Source organism: Parasteatoda tepidariorum, chromosome 6, assembly GCF_043381705.1.
Source record: "Parasteatoda tepidariorum isolate YZ-2023 chromosome 6, CAS_Ptep_4.0, whole genome shotgun sequence".
Classification (NCBI taxonomy): domain Eukaryota; kingdom Metazoa; phylum Arthropoda; class Arachnida; order Araneae; family Theridiidae; genus Parasteatoda; species Parasteatoda tepidariorum.
Window position 1 is genome coordinate 49,128,267 of NC_092209.1, and position 22,622 is coordinate 49,150,888.

At 28.3% G+C, this 22,622-nt stretch overlaps 1 protein-coding gene across 4 annotated transcripts in view; it reads right to left on the reverse strand.

Annotated features, from left to right (window-relative positions):
* LOC107443293 (slit guidance ligand) overlaps nt 1-22,622 on the reverse strand; it is a 338,907-nt gene that overhangs the window by 160,643 nt on the left and 155,642 nt on the right. For all 4 annotated transcript variants that reach the window (XM_071182347.1, XM_071182346.1, XM_071182345.1 and 1 more), the window contains exon 4: nt 21,374-21,445. In XM_071182347.1, coding sequence (XP_071038448.1) covers nt 21,374-21,445 — 72 coding nt within the window. The remainder of the gene's footprint in view (nt 1-21,373; nt 21,446-22,622) is intronic.

Genomic DNA, 22,622 nt, shown 5'->3' on the forward strand with positions numbered 1-22,622 from the left:
AAAAAAATTGCATGATTAAGTAGCCATAAATAAGATAGCATGAAATAAGTTGCCATTATTTACATAAAAATATTTTAAAAATGTACTTTTATATTTTGAATAATCTTCGAACTATTGTTAAATAATATAAACTTATTTATAGCTCAAATGCTTTAAAATAACAACAGCACTATTTTACTGAAAATTAAATAAATATCGGATTAACATAAACATTTCCAATTGAAAACGTTGTGGAATATCATTGATGATATTTTTAATAATTTGTTCGAATCAATTAGCAAAAATCTACCGAATATTATTAAATGATGCAAAATAATTTATAACGCAAGTTTTTTTTTTAACAAAACCACAAAAATATTTTTCAGAAAATTATTTAATAAACAACTTCAAAAAACAACTTTTATCACACTATTATTATCTCATTATTATAATTACGATGCAAATTAGAAGGATTTGTTTAAAGTAGAAACACAAATTAATTATTATTCAATAAAAAAATTTGAGAAAAAAAATAGACATGGTTGAAAAATAATACCCTTTTCAATGTTCCCAATTGTAGTCCTGGACTTTGACTTAATCACTTCTGTTGGAAGGTTTAAGTATGGAGAACTTTTTTCTTTTCCGAAATGTGTTAAGTTGGTGTCTCAGAAACTAGGGATGACATCACCCACCTGGTACAATTCCAGTTAGGGCGACATCAAAGATAGGGGACGGTCAGTCACAAAAATACTAACATTTATGTTTATACTTGACTTATCAGCATAAAAACTGAGTTAATATACTTTAATCACTATTTATGAGTTCACCAACATGTAGTTGTATGTGAAGGAAAATCCACATCATGAGGTTCTGGTCGCCAAGGCGCCTAAAAAACTTTAGAAGGGGCGCAAAATTTTAATTCTTTTTGAAGCCGTTTCTTAGAGTTTTGAGTTGACGAAACAGTTTTAAAATATTAAAACTTTGAGAACCAGATAAGATTATTTAGGCGCCATGGCGACCAGTATGTCTAGATATTTTTTTACACCTATACATTGTTAATGATTTTACGTTCACTATTATATACATACACTATTTGTAGCATACTAACTCATTTATTAGGCAAATCAACCAAGTACAAGCATAAATATTAGCATTGTAATCGGGCGATCGCCATCTTTGATGACGTCATAACTAGGAAATGCACCAGGTGGTGGATGTTCACCCAAGTGCAAAATACTTTCCAAGTACTTTCTTCTTCCAGTACAAAGTACATGCAAAGGATTTCTAAAAAAAATTCTCCGTACTTAAACCTTCTTACAGAAGTGTGGTCAGATCGTGGACAATTGCATGTAGTTGTAAATTTATTAAATTGTAAATTCATTATAATATTGTACTAAAAGAAAACAGCCTTGCACTTAATTATATCGCTATCATTTCTACATAAATGAAATTAAGATACAGGAATCAAAAGAATTTATTCAAATGAAAAAGAATTATTTATAAAATGTAATTCAATATATTAAAAAAAAATGTATGTATGGTTGAAAACAATGTACCTTTCAATGTTCTAAATTTTTTCGCAACCATGCAAGCATTTAATTTAATTTTACTCGGGTTATTGAGAATTCTGATTAACTAGTTAACAAAAAACATATTAGCTGTTATGTTAAATGTAAGTACGTTCGTAAAAGCAATAATAACAATAAAGAAGACATTCAAGTATTGCTACGTTTTTAAAAAGAAAATGTTATTCCTTTTTTCGCAACAGGTTTTCGAATTTTCTCCTCGGTTTGCTTTCTTTCACATCCGATCGATGTTTTGTTCAAACAAAAGAAGCAAAATCGACGATTCAACTCTTTTTATTATGTAGGAAATTTCTTTTATACTTCATTTTTAACTTCTTGTGAGATTTTTACAGCTTTCCTTTCTTTTCACTTTTCTTTTTTTTTGCTTTTACCACGTTATGGCAAGGGATTAAAAAAAAACAATTTAGGAATTCTCCGTAAAATCAATCTAACACTCTTTAGAAGTTCATGCGCAGAAAAAATAGAAACTAGTAAAATATGAGGTGTTTTTCTACCGTTATAAGATTTAAGCGAAAAACTGTTTTCCTTTTCAAGAAGGGATAAAAATTTACGGAAAGACAAGCTAAAAGTTTAAATAAAAGTATCTGAAGATAAAGATTCGAAATCGTTCAAAGAATAAGAATTATTAGAAGCTGGCAAAAAAAATACTCGTTCTTAATGAGAGTTAAGTCTATATTTTCCTTTTTGTAAGTTCAACACCAATTCAACAAATATTTTGAATAGTATGACCTTAAAAAAATCAGACAGCTGCATGTTTTAAACATATTTGGATATGGCAATTTGAGTGCATGTTCTATTTGGTCGTAATGTGATGTTAATATGTTTTCTATCTGATATATACTACAAGACATGGAATAAAATCATATTTTAAAAATATATCAAGCTCTCTATCACTGGTTAATATTTATCTACTAAATCAATTTCATCAATCATAAGACATTCGGCTTAAAGGAAAAAAATAGGTTAAGATAAAAATAGGACTAAATTGATGGAAAAAGCTAAACAAGTTCAGAAATCGGTTATGACAGAAATTGAATTGCAACATTAATTAAATTTGTCACGGTAGTTGTAGGTGTAATAGTGGAAATAGGAGTAAAGGAATTGACTAAAGTAACTATTAAAGTTTAGAAATTGGTTATGACAGATATATATATATAGATTTAAAGAACTGTATTACAGGAGATACAATATTAATTAAATTCATGATGATAGTTGTAGATGTAGGTAGAAAGATAGTAAAGTAAAGATACTGACGAAATATTAGAAGAGAATTTGTTATGGTAGAAATATAATTGAAGTATAATTGAGATACAACATTAATTAAATTCATGATGATAGTTGTAGATGTAGGTAGAAATATAGTAAAGTAAAGATACTGACTGTAGTAAAGATACTGACGAAATTTTAGAAGAGAATTTGTTATGGTAGAAATTGAAGTAATGTATTACATGATATATAACATTACACAAATTTGTCATGACAGTTGTAGATAGGAATAGCTAACAGTTGTAGATGTAGGTAGAAATAGTGAAGAAATTGACGAAAGTAGCTACTGAAGTTTAGAAATTGATTACGGCAGATATATGAAGGAATAGAGAAATGAATTACATGAGATACAACATTAATTTTATTCATGGTAGCTGTAGGTTTTATAATAAAAATAAGAGCAAAGGAATTGACAAAAGCAACTACTAAAGTTTAGAAATTAGTTTTGGCACATATGCGTAGAATTAAAGAAAAGTATTACATGAGATACAACATTAATTAAATTTGTCACGATAGTTGTAGATGTAGGTATAAATAAGTAAAGAAACTGACGAAATTCTCAACTAAAATGTGTAAAAATTTGCTATGGAAGATACATAATTGAAGTAATGTATTACATGAGATGCAACATTAATTAAATTTGTCATGACAGTTGTAGAAGAAATAGCGAACAGTTGTAGATGTAGATCGAAATAGCGAACAGTTGTAGATGCAGGAAGAAATTGACGAAAGTAGCTAGTAAAGTTTAGAAATTGATTATGGCGGATATGTGTAGGAATAAAGAAATGTATTACATGAGATACAACATTAAATTTTATTCATGGTAGCTGTAGGTTTGATAATAGAAATAAGAGTAAAGGTATTGACAAAAGTAACTACAAAAGTTTAGAAATCGGTTATGACAGAAATAGAATTAAACAAATGTGCGCAGTAGTGTAAATTAAATTTGTCACAATAGTTGAGAATGTACAGAAATCGGCTAAGGTAGCTAAAGCAATTTTGTCCCTATTATTGCTTCAATTTTGACTAACTTATACTTTTAGTTAATGCACTTGCAATGTAACTGCTTTATTGTAATATTGCACAAACATAATTCTTAATATTTTTAAAAGCTCTGTCATCTCATAAAATAACGCTTTTTGATGAATATTTGTCTATTTTCGTAACTGTTCTGAGTTTTTAATAACTATTCATGATTATTGGGTTAACTTTTTACCCGTTTTTTTTTTTACTTAGTTGGCGCCCTCTACGCTAGTAATGAAAAGAGCGCAAAATGCTAGTTTGAAGAAAAGCTACAGTTTTATGGAAACTGAAAAGCGTTAACGATCTAATTTCTTAATATTTAAAAAGATACTCTAACGATACAGTGTCTTAACTCGTAGAAACTTGCTGAAATCGGAAAAAGTTCAAAAAGAATTAATTTTATTGCTTTTATTTGGATAGGAAAAATTTCGCCTAATTGACGATTTTTAAAAACGTTTAATAAACTGTTTTCTCAGTTTAATATTTATAAGTTTTTTAAAGCCCAGATAATTTGTTTTGGCAAGAATGTACAATTAAAAATCGTAATATACTATAGTTTTGCTTGAGTTTAAGGAACGTATGCAGTAGTTTTTCTTCATCTTCCTCGAAGAAAGAGCTTCAAAAAATACTCTTAAGATGTTTCTTAATAGTTATTAAGTTAATGTACATAATATTATTTTTTAAAAAAGTTCATCGGTTTTAATACATTTATTCCACTATTGGATTACTCGTACTTTAAGTTTATATTATCACCCGCTAAAGAATTTATTTAAGTTGTAGAACATTTAATTTTTAAATATGCAACCTAGAAATGTCCAGCTGAACTTAAAATATAAATAACCATTAAGTCAAATATCACAACAGTTAATTTTGAATAATAATGATGCATGCAATAACAACTTTCATTTTCATTTGTGTTGCAAGAATCATCAAAAACAAAGGCTAACCTAAGCAATAACAAAGTGCAGCACCAAGAGATAGATTGCGAAAGTGAAAATGCAGACGACATTTTTGGAACTCTTCGCTAGTTGTTTCAATACTGAGATAAGGAAGTTATGGAAGATATCCCGTTACTGAAAGGGTTTTAAGGAAGTAGATGCTTACTTTACTTGGAGTTTACTGTTGTCCACGCAGTACGGTGCTATGAGACGATTTTGAAATCAAAAGGGAACCAATCTTAGAAAACATGGGATTAGTAACCAGCAATGAAGTAAGTTTACGAACTTTTCTGGTCATTTACTCACATAAGTTAATTTGTTTTGAACTTTTCGGTTGCATGACAATTCCAATTTTAGCTTTGGTCTCCCTAATTTAGCAGCAACGTTCAAAGAATCCTTTTCGGAGTTTTTTAAACACCTTGGGAACAAAACTCAATTGCCAAATTCGTTTTGTCCATTGAAGTTAAAATGAAGCGAGTGGCAACATAGTTGCCACTCGCTTCATTTTAACTTCTCGCTTCATTTTTTAAAAGGTAAAATATCCTACTAAATATTTTCTCCGCGTTTAGTGCAACTCTTCTTTTTTCTTTTCCTTGCCAAGTAGTGCTAATACAACAATGCTTTGAGTTAGGGACGGAACTTAAGGGACAACTTCTTGAGAGAATTTATTTATCACACTTATTGAATAAATAAAATTTAAAAACACAATAAAATCTTTCTTCGTTCGACGACAACAAGTGTTTATTTCTTGATATTTTACCAGAATGAGTATTTTTAAATCAGTTATTTGGTTAAAGTAGGTTAGTCTGAAAACTAATAACAGTTTAAGCAGGTGAGAATATTGAGCAGAAACCAATTAATGGCAATAATAGAGTTTGTATCTGGGTTGCTTTTAAAATTCATGACAATAAAAATAGTTTAAATTTAAATAATGATTAGAGTACCGAAACCAAATTACTCTATAAAACCAGTTATGAGAAGGTTAATAATTTAAATTGAGGTTGTCTTAGTTTAAGAATTCTTCAGTTTTAAAATCTTCTTTTAAATTTCAAATATGATTAGTTGTGAAATTATCTAGTTAAGACATTTCAAAGCTAAATCTAGGTAACCTAATAATAATAACGACAACGGTTAACGGTTTGCAAAAATTCGGCTTTTTGCAATCCGTTGTCATTATTTTGCAATGAGCCGGGCTTATTAGAAAACTCTAAAATTTAAAAAGCCTAACACTTTTTTGCTTATTGCAGTGAATTGATAACATTTTAAGCAATTAAAAAATGCATCATTCTTAGATTAATTAGCCATTTCTGCTTCACGCAGTGAACAATAAGCCAAGAGTAGTTAAGATTTATTATAAATAACTTAAATACAGGTTTATTGCCCTGTGAAAATCAAGTCTGATTTCTTTTCTAATACATCCTAATTAGCCTAAAGATATATGGGCTGATTGCAAGAAACGTATATATGGCAGATTGGAAAATACTGGAGGCTTTTCCCGTTTGTCTTGTGCGCTGCAAAATTATGGTGAAACTTGCAAAGAGTTGCAAGATTTATACATAGTAATATTAAATATGCTTTAATTAAATGTTTAATTTTTATTTTAATAGATTTTCTAAATTTTATTTGCTTTTATAGCTAATTGCCGTATAAACCAAATAAGTGACGCATTTAACTTTCTGAGCGACATTCCGAATTTTCCTAACGACATTCCGAATCTTTTCTTTAATGCCATTCCGTTTCAATAACATTTTCAATCAATGCATTTCTTCTTATTTGAATAAGTATCAGTGCAATGAAGGGTAAAGGAAAAGAAACATAAGTTTAAAAACAAAGGTTTGGCGTGGAAATAATTTTCCTAACTGAGAATGAGGAAAAGTAAAGAAAGGATGCTCTAACCAAGATGGGGGGGAAGAGAAAAAGCACAAGCTTCTAGAGAGGGGGTGCAGCACAGATAGAGTTTGACTCATTCGGAATCATTTCCATCACATTAGTGTTCTAGGGGGCGGAAATATCGAAAAAGGAAATGGGGGTGTCAGTTCGGAATAGGAGAGAGTTTAGGAATGCGGCTACCGACGCGGAAAATCGCTCGCTCGCTCCTGAAATTAGGTGTCATGTTCAGTTTTCCTGAGAGTACGCATCAAGAAAAAGAGGGTGCAGGGACGTATTTAAGTGTGCCATCTGGTACAAAGATCTCTTTTTTTTTACAGTGTTAATAAGTTTATATCGAATCAATTTATTTCGTTTGTGTAAATAAGTAATTTAGCTTCAAATAAAAACTAATTGCATAAACCAATTTTAGCTGTGTTTTAGATGTTAAATGAAAAGTTGAGTAGATAAAGTTTTGGAGGGATATTTCAGTGAATTATCTTTAAGTTTATACAGCGAAGGAAGGAAAAAAAAAAAGATTATGCATTGTCTTCATCCATTTTCTGAGAAATTCTGATTGGCGAAATCTTCAAAATTAATAAAACTGTTCATATCTTCGTGTTACTCGTGATGTTTTAATATTTACTCTTGAAATTACTCATGATGTTTGTTTAATGTTATCAAAAGCTAGGCTTTCTTAGGTTGTCGCTGGTTAATTGCTACCAAATGCACTTGGAATCTTCTTCCACTCTAAAAAAAATTTCAAAAACTGTAGTTCAGTACCTTTATCTGTTATTATTATCGATCACTAATACCTGTTGTTAGGATCCATCATTATTATCTTTTGTTATTATGCTTTTCGTCAGTTATTATTATTATTGCTATTTGCTTTTATCATTGTTACGGTTATTTAATGAGTTTGAGAAAAAATAATGGTATATATAGTAATATAAGATTAAAATTAGATCTTCCCCGAGAAATATTAACTTTTTCTAAAATGTCTCGCAGAACCGCTTTCTACTACATTTTTCAAACACTCTAAGACCCTTAACATTTAATTAAATCACTAATCTTAGGTGAATCAAATAGCTTAGAGAGAGAACGCGTTTAATGCCATTTTAATGAATTTGTTAAAACATAAAATGTGTGCTGAATGTAGAAATTTGAAAAGCAACTATTTTTTCCCACAATCTTCTTATTGTTCAATCTTCTTATTGTTCAAAATTCATATGGTAAAAGAGTCATGCGTCAAATTTAAAATTAACTGACAGTTTGCAAAAAAAAAAATATATATATATGAATTTGTCTCACTTTTATGTAGCTTTCTAAAATTAAAAATAGGGCTTGTGTACCATACAGAAAAAGTTTGGAAAATATGAATAGTCTGAATTAGTTAATTGCTTTGCATCTTTTTAAAATAAAAACATAACATGGCAGTTTTGCCAATTAGAAAAATGTGTCCTAAACTGAGATAGTGAAATTTGCGAAACCTTACGGAAATTTTTAAAATTAAAATTTAGCTTAAGTACACAGAAAAAATATGAAATAACATACTTAAGAAAAGTATTTGTAATTAGAAAAGCCTGAACTTTCAATATGTTATGCAGCTTTCCAAATTAAAAACTAATTCAGGATTTTACAAATGTGCTTTTTAAACATTTGTGCCTAGAAGGACTTACATTAAACTAACATCATATGTAAAACGTGTGTCGGTCGAAAACTAAAAACGTATTTGCAAAGCAATATATGAACAAATAAAGCGATAAGTATGAAGCTTTTAAAACTCTTCAAAGAGCAAGAAAGAGAAACTCCTGCGAAAATATTAAAAAGAAAGATAAGTGCTTTGCTTTTTGAAATAACAGCACTGTATCCAGAATCGCATTTACCGGAATGTATTTATACTTATGCAAATAAACTCTTCCGGCTTCTGAATTCCACTATAAAAAATGTTAAAAGCTCACTTAAAAATCTTGTAAAAAAAGAACTGGTATGAAAAGTACGCATATTATAAGAGTCATTTACATTATCTCATTTTAGTCATCTAAAAATGGATGATGGTTTAAGAAAGCATGCACTTAGCTACTTATTCGTTTAGGAACAAGATAAAATCTGAAACTTATCAACTTAAGAATGAAAAAGAATAAAAGTTTCTTCAGAATAAAAATAAATTAAGGTTTTTTTCTTCTTGCATGCAGGAAATGCTTAATTATCAATGAAAATATTTTTTTTAAACTATATTGAGATACATTAAGATTTAAAGGTCATAACACTGGTAAATACTTATAATATCATTTAACAAAAATAAATTCGTAATAAAAATGCCGATAATAATAATAAAACTAACAATTATTTATATATAATAAAATAAAGAGTTTCTGAGGCTTAGAGATGAGATGTGCTCAGGATTCGCTTACTTAAAAAAGTTTTCAGATTCGAACGGGCTCGAACTAAGGATAAAATTGTCACACATTTTTCACTTGCAAATGTTTGGTAATGTTATTAAATGTTAAATTTATTAATTAGGATAAAAAGGTTTTAATGGTTATTTTTCTAGTTTAGATAGCAAAGGTCTAATGGCGAGACCGCAAAATTTGGCCTTTATCCGACGTATATCCCGGGAGGATTCTTAAATAATTTTATGTATTTTGATATATCTCGGGCTTGGGTGAGCTCGGATTAAAATTCTTCGAACTAGGGTGGGTTTGGACTTCCAAAAGCGAACCCGATCTCATCTCTAGTATGTCTCTCTTATAAATCCAGAATATGTATATAATTTTGGGCAGTAGCTGCAAGGGACAATTTAAGACACCGATCCAAAATTTCTATCGAAATTTTCAATTAGATCGTTCAGAAGGGCTGTTTGAAAAATGAAATTTTCTAAATTTATTTCTCAAGCATTAGCCATTATTTTAAATTAAACTACAGACAACTCAATTTATTAAAATATTTTATGAATAGCATCAGTGATGTTTGCTAGCTTATCGCTTTATTTGATTTTTAAAAAAAAAAAATAGTTCATTGCACGTACTTTAATACGTAATTATTTTTTATACGCTAAGTCATTTCTAAAATAAGGTTAGATATTTTTTAGACTTAAAATACAGTTTGCTGAAACTGGAAATAAATATTAGCTAATCCACAGAATTATCGAACCCATAAAAAGATAGGATTCGAAAATAATTCTTTTAAAACGTATTACCATAAAACCAAAGATTTTAAAGTTAATTTTATTTGAAATGAAAATGTATTAATATTCTGAAAAAAAACTTACATTCAATTATTAGTACTTATATTCTAAAAAGCAAAATTAAAGAGAAAATGGTACTAATTCACTTAAGAGAAACGTACAAAAATCAACATACTAATATTCCTAATTACTATTTCTAAAATATTTGCTGTGCTATTGATAAATTAAGTTCCGATATTTGTTTGACTTTTAAATAGCCATTTACTATAAGTTAATCCACATAAGTATCTAACCCATAGAAAGAAAGGGCATAGTACAATAGTTATCTAGTCTAAACTTATTTCCGATTTAGTCAACTTTCAAACTCAATAAAAACCTTAATGAAATGCACACAAACAACCCCTCCCTTCCTGTATAAACTTAATTAAAATAGTTTAACAAAATTAATTCAAAATAAAGTGGGCGAGATAAATAAATAAATTATGGAGAAACTGGAGGAAACAATTCAAGGATCACTGCTAAACTTAAAGCACAATAGTTTTCTTTGCCTATGTGAATTTTTCCGACCTCACGCTGCGTATTATTAGCTGAGCCCGCTCATAATCGGGCCATTCCTTTGCAACAGTTAATCCTAGATTTGAAAAATGGTGGCCCGCCTTATTGTCTTCTACGTGACTAAATTGGCTAAGAATGGTGAGTTGGCGGGGGACTTGGCGTACCAGCTTTTTAGCTGTCGGGAATATGTATTTAGCACCTGAGAAGCAAGAAGATTAAAGAGTTTCTTTTTACCTTGTCATATAGAATTTAGGAAAAAAAGACAGAAATGATAGAATGTGACTGGAATAATTTTTAGAAATTGGGTGAATATTCAGCGATTTGTTGATGTTTGGATTATGAACGTTTTAAAATACATTAAGGCACCATATATACAATCTAAAACCGAAAGAGCATATTAAATAAATGAGAATTAATAACTAAATATTCCTCGTAAGAGTGATGAGAATAAGAAATAAATTCGATCCACTCGCTCCAGGCTTGTTGATTCTGTTTTAATTTGATAAATTTCTATGGTCACAATGTTAATCTTAATAGAGCAACTAAAACTTAAAATGAAAAGTATTGCACTGATAAATTAGTTAAATAAAAACTTTAGTTGCAATGCTTTTACTAATAATTCTGTCTTGAATTAAAAATTATAGAGCAACTGATATAGGAAATACCGCTTCAATCCAAATGTAAAAATTTATAGCGCAATTGATAATCGAATAGATATTTTTTTTTATAAATTGTAAATTCAAAGCGCACTCGGTATTGAAATAGCTGTTTTTATCGCTACCTATTAATTCTTAAAACAACGGATAATAGAGTTGATAATTCTATATAACTAGTAAATAATGAATTTTTACTGCAATTAATGCTGAAATTATGTTTTAATTCATATGCGACATAGCACAATAGAAATTGGATTTAATGTTTTTACACTAACTTACAAAGTTACAGCACATTTGTTATTGTAGTTAACTTTTCTATACTAAATTATCAATTCAGAGTAAAATTGTATAAGAGTATATGTTTCAATCCTTAATCAATAAATATATGGGTAAATGAATATTGACCGACTAGAACTGAAGATTTATTCGGTTATTTTTTTTTTTTTGGGGGGGGGGCTATTCCCGTACTTTGTTAAGATACGTTAATTATCAATGATTTCTATGAAATATTATTTTCCAAATGCTGCTAACACAAATCATCATATATCATATATTTGAGCATTTTAGCTAACAGCTTACGTATTTAATTCTTTTTTCAGTAAACCACCATTTTGAGATAAACTACTTTTTTTTAAATATTACAATAGTTTATTTTTATTTCAAGAGCATCATTACACTTTTGTCAAATACCAATTGACATGTTATTGCATTTAATAAAATAAATCATACTTTTTTTTAATTATATTCTCGAAAAATATTAATTTACATTTGGTATCGTGATAGTTTGAATAGCAATATTTCGTATTACTACAGTGTAGATTACAAGGAAAGCTACATTTATTACACTGCTTGTGAAGCAAGAGATTCTTTGAAAATTTGGTTTGATAAATCAACAGTAATTTTAAAATAACAGTCTAAAGAAATTTATCTTAACGAAATTTATATTACAAAATATTACACATTTTCTTACAAAAAAAAAACTATAAATCATTACGTTAAAAATAATAAACATTAATTTCGAACACGCTTGCTTATTACTAAACTTAAACGATTTTCTACAACGAAACAAAATGACTAAGAGAAAATTTGATTTCTTTTTATACAATAAAATGTGTTTTACTAAACTAATAGTTAACAAATTTCAAAGTTTTAAAATTATAAGTATAAGTTATAAGTATAAGTTATAAGTATAAGTTATAAGTATAAGTTATAAGTTATAAGTATAAGTTATAAGTATAAGTTATGAGTATAAGTTATAAGTATAAGTTATAAGTATAAGTTATAAGTATAAGTTATAAGTATATATTAATAACAAAAAATGCTAAAAAGAAATTGCAATTAGTTATTTAATAACTAAGGAAATTGCGGTCATATAATTTTCCTTAGGTTAATATGAAAAGAGTAGAATTCCTTTTCTGTTTGAAAGGAATCCTATAATAACTACGATTCGAATAAATATTCTTTATATTTCCCTCTCTGATACAATTAATAAAATACAAGGAATTCATCTTACCACTTATTTTAATTCAAATAATTGCCGCCAAAATTAATAGAATCAAAGTTGTTTATCAAATATAAACAGCTAATTGCAACTTTCTATATTAACGCAGCTTTTAATTCATTGCAACTTAATATTTAAATTGATTTCCTTCATAGCCATAGGGAATCTGAAACTTAGATTTCCAAAATCATTAAACAAGTGGCAATTACGCATTTCACCCATTACTTTCCTCTGACATCAATTCTCTAATTACTACAGATAACTAATTATGGTTTAAATTGGAAACCCCAAAATATCAAACGAAATCGTTTTCTCGTATTTCCCTCCCCCCTCCCATTAATTTTTTTGTCATCGGAAACCAGTCTGTGAAAAATCGATAATTCTCTATTAAAGCATCAAAATTCTTTCACAAATGTTAGCAATTTAATTATCAGACCTTTCGCAATTAACGGAACGGAATTAACGCAATTATGGAACGAAATGTATCTCTTTTCCACTGAACGAAAGATCTATTTTTTACCCGTAAAAATAGTTTTCTTTTTTTTTTTAATATTTTGAGGAAGATAAATTTCAAAATTGAGCACAAAAATTGCAAAAAAAAGTAACCTTTACCCCGTGAAGTCAGACACGAGGTGTTATTAAAGGAAATCACCGTTGGCATTTCATTTGGCGTTAATTGGCGGGTGCGAATCTAGTTATCGCCATCAATAGTAACTAACATTTTAAGTTCATAAGATGGTGTTGAGGTGTATACGTGTTATGAATTTATAGTGTGTACGCGAGTTATTATAGGATGAAAGGAGTTTGTAAAATAATAAATTTTTTCGGGCTGTCTAAAAAATAAACCAGATCACTTTCATATTGCAATAAAAACAATAATCAATCTTTGTTTTCACCTTAACACCTATTGTATATAATCATACAAGATTTATTATCTATTACCGTGTTTGTGTCATATATTTTTCACTAACAATTACTTGGTTTGAAGTTTCTAATAACCAGATCAACATCAATTTATTTTCTCAATCATTAATAATCAACGGAATAAATACAAGATAGTTTGCCTCTAGCGTTAAATTAATGACTAGATCTATCAACGTGTTTAAATTATTTCCTTTAATTGTTTAAAAAATATTGATGAAATTTTGCTAGCAATAATTTTATTTAGTTTAAATAAATTATATAACAGGTTAATGTATTAAATATTTTGAACAGATTATACAAAAAAAGCTGTTATTCACAAAACTCCTAATGAATTTATTAATCTCATGTAATTATGTTCTTTCAATAAATTTAAAAATTATTTATTTATTTAAATGAACTAGCGAAATATTGAATATTCGAGTTATGAAAATGTTAAATATTCGAAGAGTAATTTAATCTTTGAAGGAATAAAATCTCGTACCAGTTGTTAAAAAGTTAGAAAATATTCAAAAAATTTATTAATATACTAAATATTCCATGAATAATTGAACTGTTAAAGATTAATTATTAGGCATTATTATTAATTATTAGGACTGCATTATTTCTTTACAGAAATGGTAATTAGTGAGAAATTTTTCCGTTTTTAAGGAACCTTATCTTATATTAACTGTTCAAAACATTATAATATTCAAATAATTATTCAATTTTTAAAGAATACTTAAAAAACAATAATATTAATATGATAAAGATAATATAGAAGTTTTGAACTCTTATGTTGCATTGTCTAATAATAACTGCTAAGGAATAATTTTGAAAAATTATAATATTCAAATTTATTGTGATTAAATATTATCCTCTAATAACAATCTACATTAACATCCTATATTTAAATTAAAAAATAATAAGCAAAAATTATAACTTTTTATGAATTATTTAATTGTTAAAAAATATTAACTTATATTAACTGTTAAGGAATAATTTAGAAAAAGGATAATGGTCAAAAAATTATTCTATTGTTAAAAAATAGTATCCTTTAACAGTTTACCCATTTAAATCATGATATGTATTTGAATAATTTACAGATATCTATTTCTTTTAACAATTAATTTAGAAAATAACTTTTTTATAAAATAATTTAAAAGAATTTAAAATTTAGTTTCATTAGAAAAACAATTGATTTTCAAACTTAATAAAATTTAACTATCATCCAGCGAAAATTTAAAAAAAATTATAATTTATAATTATAACTTTTTATAAATTTGCAAAAGCTATGCACACATGGGCATATTTCAAGTACAAAGTAAAACTTCGAATTGCCAGTAAGAGTTTAAAAATAAATAATTCATAAGACGATAAAAAATGTTTTATGCAACTGTATTGACTCATAATATAATAGTCACATTTGATACGTCTTATAAAAAAAGTCTTCTATTGTACTCGCAAAAGAGCTGCCATTTATTCTCTAAAGCATATCTGAGAAACATCATGATAATTCTTTAGAAAAATACATTTTCAAATTCAAACGAAGTTTCATATTTTAAAAGCATCGATAACACGATTTCCTTGAAAATGATGTGACAGCAGAAATTGAAAGCAGCTTGTATGGACTTTCTGGAAAAGTTTTCTCGCTGAATATTTTAATTTATTTTGAAGCTTCTGTACTTTTTATTTTGATTTTTTTTCTTTCGGTATTCTAGTAAATTCTCTTAGATGCGAAAATAAATAAGGAGAAGAGTAAACCAAAGCTCTTTAGTCTACGATTTCTGTCAATAGGTAAATAAAATGTGTTTAATGTAAGTTACGGGAAACATTTACGTTTAAGAATAAATGTTTTGAATTTAGGAAGAATACATTTAAAAAACCTTAAGTTTACATAATTTAACAATATACACAATTTGATCATCATTTAACCATAGCCAAGCACGGTACTACTTTTAGGGCTCAATCTTTAATGGCCCTAGTAGAAATGCCTCATAATTTAAAAAAAAAAAAAATAGATTTTAAAAGATTGAATACTAGTAGATAAATATTAACATCTACAATATTTCATTTTTGTAATTTATTGAATGGTTATGAATATCCATTGAATATTTATGAAGTTATAGCAAAAATGCGCAAGGCAAAAAAAAAAAAATAATAATAATTTTTTATAAAAATGTCCATATTTCCATAAATATTTACTCTAGGTTTGCAAAACTTTATGCCGTTATTAAAAATAACAACTAAAGTAATCAATACAAGTTAAAAGTTTTTTTTGCTTGATTTTCTGGCACAGGGTGTTCGAAAATACTTTCTTTCGTAATTTATTGTAGGTCCTCAGTTCAAAATGTAGAGAAAACATGGATAAAATTACAGAACAATGAAAAAAGGGGAAAAAGAATAATAAAAATGAGAATCCGGAAAAATCCCAAAAAAAGGAAAAAATTAATAAAAATCTGGAAAATAAAAAATATAATCTTTTTTCACACGATTATGTCCGCAAAAAGGATATATTTTGCTTCGGCTATATTAATACAATATTAGAAAGCACTCCTATTTGCGGATATAATCGTGTGAGCCGATTAAAAGATTACATCTTTTATTTTCTGGATTTTAATCAATTTTTTTCTTTTTTTTTGGATTTTTTTCCCCGGATTCTTATTATTTTTATTATTATTTTTCTTTCTCCCCTCTTTTCATTGTTCTGTAATTTTGTCCATGTTTTCTTTACATTTTGAACTTATTTTATGAGTTATATTTACTTGCAGCTTGTGCGCAGTAAATAAAACTTATTGTTTTTCTTAATTTTCTTTTTGTCATACACACACACACATATATATAAATATATATATATATATATACACACAAATAATAAATTAATATTAAGAGAAACTAAAAATGGGGAATCCAATAGTCGTTATCAAGACACATCTATTGGTATAAATGCGATATTTCTGAATAAAGAATAATTNATATACACCGAAGAGCCATTACATTATGACCACACTGCTAATAACATGTAGGACCACCTTTAGCCCTCAAAGTTGCTAGCACCAGTCGTGGCATTGATTCCACAAGGTGCTAATAGGTAGTCTGAGGTATCTGGTACCAAGCGCTCACCAACTGGTCCTGCAATTCCCTCACATTGCGAGGGGGTAGCGTGGCATCACAAATTTGATTTTCCAAATAGGACCACAAATGCTCTATTGGATTAAGGTCAGATGAATTTGGGGGCCAAGAAATGACTTGAAAGTCACTGGAATGTTCCTCGAACCAATCCATGACGATTCAACCCTTATAACATGGTGCATTATCCTGTTGGTAAACACCATCCCCCGCAGGAAAAACTGTTGCCATGAATGGGTGAACCTGGTCTGCAACTATGTTCAAGTAGCTTACAGAAGTCAGGGATTGTTCTATGAGGATTATGGGTCCTAATGTGCCCCATGAAAACATTGTTCCAGGGCGAGAAACCATGTAAACCTGGGCGAGCCCATTGTTATAGATGGAGGGTGGTCATACTGTAATGGTTCTTCGGCGTATATATATAAGCTACAATTATATAAACTAAAAATTAGACAAAATAAACTGGAATCTAGGGTGTATCAAGTAAACGAATAATTTTAAGAAAGTGCACGTGGTTTGAAAAAGAAACGAAAGAAAGAATCAGCTTTTAAAGTGTCTGTAAATGATTTTGTTTATTGCGTTTTTTAGAATCATTAATGGAAATAAACGAGTATCCTATACGCAGACACACACGCATGTTTCTTATTCTTTCAAAGACTACAAACATCCTTAAGACTAATAATCATTTTTTTTATCTTCTGAACAAAGAAGAGGGGTAATGTACCGTGAAAAATAGCAGTGCCGAAGTCTATATTTTTCAAACCTAACGGCGAAAAGTGATTGTGTGTTTATACAGAGAAAAGTGGAGAAAAAGTGAATTAATGAATAAATCATAAAAATTCTCTATTGTGATAGAAAGTCAAAAAATAAATCATTTCTTGAAGAAATTTTAAGTCACACCCAAGAAGCTTTTTCAATAACATTGCAAATACATATTTTAGGATTTTTTTTAAGAGAACTTGGTAAGTTTACAGTTCCCCAAAAGTTTATTTTTTATTTAATGAATGGTCTTAGAGATAAATATTCTTTACTATGGATGTGCTTAACTGTTCTGTGGAGATTTAACAGTGACACCTGATGGCATTTAAAAAAAAAAATTAGAAAAAAGTTTTTAAAAAATAACAGGGCTTTTCAATGCTTCAGGAATTTCTTAAAAAATAACAATGCTTCAGGAATTTGATTAAAACCATATTTATTTGGTACCAAATACTGCTACGCCGAATCGCGACCAAAATTGACGAGAGTTGACATTTGTTTGTGAATCAATTTTATCTATTATTTTTTTTAAAAAATCAATTCAATATATCCTATTAAATTAATTGATATGCACCTTAAATTCATAGTTTTGTTAACATCTTCAAGAATTAATCAATCCTTGTTTAAAATACATGAGTACAAATTTAAAAGTCACATTTAGCAAATATGGGAATTTTTAAAATTTATTCATATTCCTTTATTTCAAGTTATTAAATTGTATTTCACGAAGATAAACTGTCTAAGCTTTTAAAATATCAAATAACAATTAAGCTTTAGTTTGTCTTTTTGTTTTATCTTAAATATTAATATTTTCAAATCTCTATTGCTCAGACTTCATATAAAAATTTCCTAACAGCATAAAACCACAAGTCATAATAAATATTTAAAAAAATTATCTTTTTTTAAATTATTTAGTTGTAGGAAAGGTTGCAATTGACGCGCATTTTTGTTTTTCAAATAGTGGCAACCTTCATTAAATTGCCTACCACTGTTTTAAGGTAAACTTGTGTTATTTTGACATGTTACGCAATTGATAGAAAGTTACAACTAAATGGCTGCTGTCTAGCTAAAAGTTTATTTCCTCAACGGCTTTTTAAATAAATGCAAATTATACATTAATAACATTCACAAAGTAATTCTAAAAATGTGTTTACCGCTGAGTATTAATTTCTCTCTGACGCTTTTTAACAATTTAATCTAGTTTAAAAAGAAGTTGAAATGCTAAGATTTGTTTGAGTATTTCATAAATATTTGTTTTGAACAGTAACATTTTGATGGTGGGTAAAATGTACGTTTGCCACCAGCCACATGGCGATTTAAACATTGTATGTCATTCGCCACCTGATCAATACCTTTTATGTGTCGAAAATGCAGCACATGCGCATATTAATTGATACTTTGAGAAAATAAGTATGGAATTATTGTAAATATTATATGACATTCTGAAAATTAATTTATTTCACAACTGTCCTTAAAACTTTTCTTCATTTTAGATATTAACCTAGTAAATATGTTGATAAACGCTTCAAAACATTTTTACATTATTGATATCAAAAATTTTTTAACTGTTTAAAATTTCAATATATTCCCCTATAAAAAAACAACACTTTATTAACATTATATATTTTAATAGCTACGTCTAGTTTTCGGGAGTGATGTATAAAAAAGGCGCAATAAAAACACATGAAAACATCTGTGACAATTGTGAGCAAATTGCAGAATATTGTGAAGTACACATCTGGAAACAATGCGAGGAAACAATTCGATTAAAAAAAATTCCAGCTATGAAAAAAGTGTGGCTTTTTACTACATTGCCTAAAGCATATGTCGTATATCAAATGTTAATGTTTAAAAACTCAGAAAAATTCACGAGCTTTAAAAAAATACTTAACTGTTTTAATGACAATAAAAGTTAACAAAATGTTTAGTTAGCTTTTAATCAAATGAAAACAAATCCTAATACCAGTTTTTACCTATTGCACTCAAAGCGATTTCCCGCTTAAAAAAAGAAAAGTCTTTTATATTTCAGAGTATTTTATCAATGACGCGTTACTGAAGTATGTGCTTTGAACTGTAATACATTGATTATTTAATCATTGAACATGCATCTTGCGTGATAAAATAGTTTTATCAGCTTAAAAGAGCGTTAACTCTTTAATACTTCTATTTTTAGAGTTCTTTTTCACCTTCACTTAAAAGAAAATATCGATTATCACAATCTAAGGAAGCAGAAAATTATGCAATTTCTTTGTTTTTTTTAAACATGATAAATACATACCTCGATGATATAGCTTGTTAATATTTGACCTTAGCAATGTTATTTTATTAGAATGGATAATTTTTTATTAAAATATTAACAAAATATTATTCATATTAAAATGTATATATGAATGCATAGTATAAGGCACATTATTAAATAATGATAGATCTTAACATTCTTACTAAATTACTTTTTTTTTCTTAAAATAATAACTAAATATTATTCATAGTAAAATATATATACGAGTACATAGAATTGTTATTATAAAGGCATTATTAAGGCAAAAGTTTTGCAAAAACAAAAAAAGAGTAATATTTATAGTTTATTTTAGAATTCGATGAATAACAATACAGAGCTATAAACAGTGATAAGTGCTCCAAAATGCCAAAATGGTCTAAAAAAACCTTAGAGCATGAGATGAAGAACCACACTGCGAAAAAATTGTAAAATGTTTCTGAATATATGATGCAACTACCAGTACATATAGTTTTGAAAAACGATTCTTAATATTTCGGAAACTTTCTGTAAGGCTAAGTCAACAACAATGTCAACCGTCATCTGTCAAAAGTTACCTAAAGATGGAATCGAGTTAACGTGTAACAACTGTAGTGTTAGCTACGCTACATTACTCCTCCACCAAAATTCTACCTGCAATAGAATTCGATGAATGGATACCACTAGTTGATTCATTTCTGTTTTACGAGAAGGCGGGAAAGCTGTATTAAGATCGGGGCTCTGACTGCTGGTCGTGAGAGCTGTATTAGGGTAACTTGTGGATATGATCGGTCCTGAGTTGCAATTAACAGTCGAGTATGTACAGGCCACCGTTGTGTGTGATCGAGAATGAGCAGTAGTCAATGACACAGTCAGAAATAGTTAGGAATAGATGGTTCACTGTGAACCATCCATCGAACTAGGCGTTTTCAAATTGAAGAGCGCGTTTCAGTCGAGGTAGGTGTGTTGGACGCGACAAGCGTGTTCAGAACACGTCTGAGAGTCACCCTTTGCTATCGGCAATGTCAACCTTCATCTATCAAAAGGTACCGCTTATTTATTTTATTTATTTATTTTTTTTGTCGTATGCCTGTTTAGGCAGCGATTGTTTCTGTTTTTCAGTGGCGCCATCTATGACCAGGAATTCGACTTCTGCCACGCCATTCACAAAACCACAACCCGTTTATAGGGCGGGTCACATTCACACATAAAGAAGAAAGGACATTGAACACACAGAGAGAGAAAGAAACATCCATGCCTTGCCCGGGATTCGAACCCAGGACCTTTCTGATGCAAGGACAGTTCTCTGCCCCTACACAGGACGGTCGGCGGTACCTCTAATAGAATTAACATGTCTTTTTTATTAATGAATGGGAATTGAATACTTGTAGCTAAATTATTCTCCCACCCTGATAGAATCCAGTTAAAATATAAAGAAAATAAATTTCTATTTTATTGTTTTCTTTATGGGCATGAGACTGAAGAAGAACAATCATATACAATCCTTCTAACACAATTTAATCATTACTTTTTTTAAAAATCAAATTCTTTAATTAACTTTCCGTCAACTTTCAAAACTTTTAAAATTTAACTTCGATCTTTTAAACTATTGAGCGATATTTGATAGATGCAAGAAAGTAATAAAAGGAACTCAAATGATTTATTGTTTTTCAATATAACGATTACTTAAGTTAGTTTGAGAAACTTAGTTTTAAAAAAATATTAACTAACCTTAGGAAATATCAAATGTTAAAATAATAAAATGTAATCTACTTACAATCTTAATAAATTCGGCATCGTAGAAAATAAGAGGTCAGGTAAGCTTCTCAATTTATTGTTGTTTAATCTCCTGAAAAAAAGAGTAAGGATATTTAGTTACACAATTTTATAATGAAACCTTATAATAAAAACTTAATTATAATTTATTTGATGTTTAAAACACGTAACTTATCATAATTTTTACACGTAAGTGCAGTACATCTAAAAATAATTTTCATTGTCAATTCTTGAAATAAACTTTCATTACAAAAAGGAAAAAAAAAATTCGGTTTAAAATGAGTACATATTTTACGTTGCAAAGTTTAAGTTAAGTAAGAATTAATAGAAAAATTTGAATTATGGAACGAAAAAATAGGATAATTGAAGTATGTCCAAATTTTTCCCCCTTAGATGTGAACATCATATTTTATGAACTGGCAAATCCTAGACTGAAAACGTGGGATTGGAAATATAAAATCTTATTTGATTGCTGGAAAAAACCGAAAAAAGTTAAAAGATGATTATGAAAAATCTCAGGCAATCAAACTGGTTTTTATGTCGTTAGCCCTGTCCCTTTTACTAATGTATAGACACTAGCATTTTTTTCCTCGAATTTATTTTTGGCCCCATGTGTGATGTGTAGACTTTTTTTTAAACATTACTTAGGAGGATTTTAAAAACATTAAAAAAATCATAAATATATAATAGTCAAAGATATCAGGACGATATAAATATTCGAATTCCTGTGGCAGTTTTAAAAAATACTGTCTCTAATAATGTCCACTGTAATCTAATTTGAAAAGCGTACATTAGTTTTCCTTAGTAATAATAATAATAAATAATTTTTTTTTTAAGAAAAACAGTGCTTTACTTGACAAGGTTGGCTGAAGTGGGCACTCGCTGGTCAATTCCCACGAACGGAAGAATAAAATTTCATTAAATGCTATTTTAAGTAGTTTTTATTTTTAATGAAATAAATAATGATTCATCCTCTATGCAGTAAATTAACGGAAATAAAAATTTGAAATAAATACTATGTTTTGAAATTTGAAAAATTTCTTAATTTAAAGATGGAAGTTAATTAGAAATGCAATTGATTCTTTTTTTTTTACTATACAAAAATATCACTTAAACAAACATTTCATTGAACTACATAAAAATAGTTTAAGATAGTTTTGCTTTAAGCCTGATCATTGCTTTAAATTTACAAGTAAAATACAGCTAATAGTATCATTGATATTATATAGTCATAATGGTAAAATTATCCA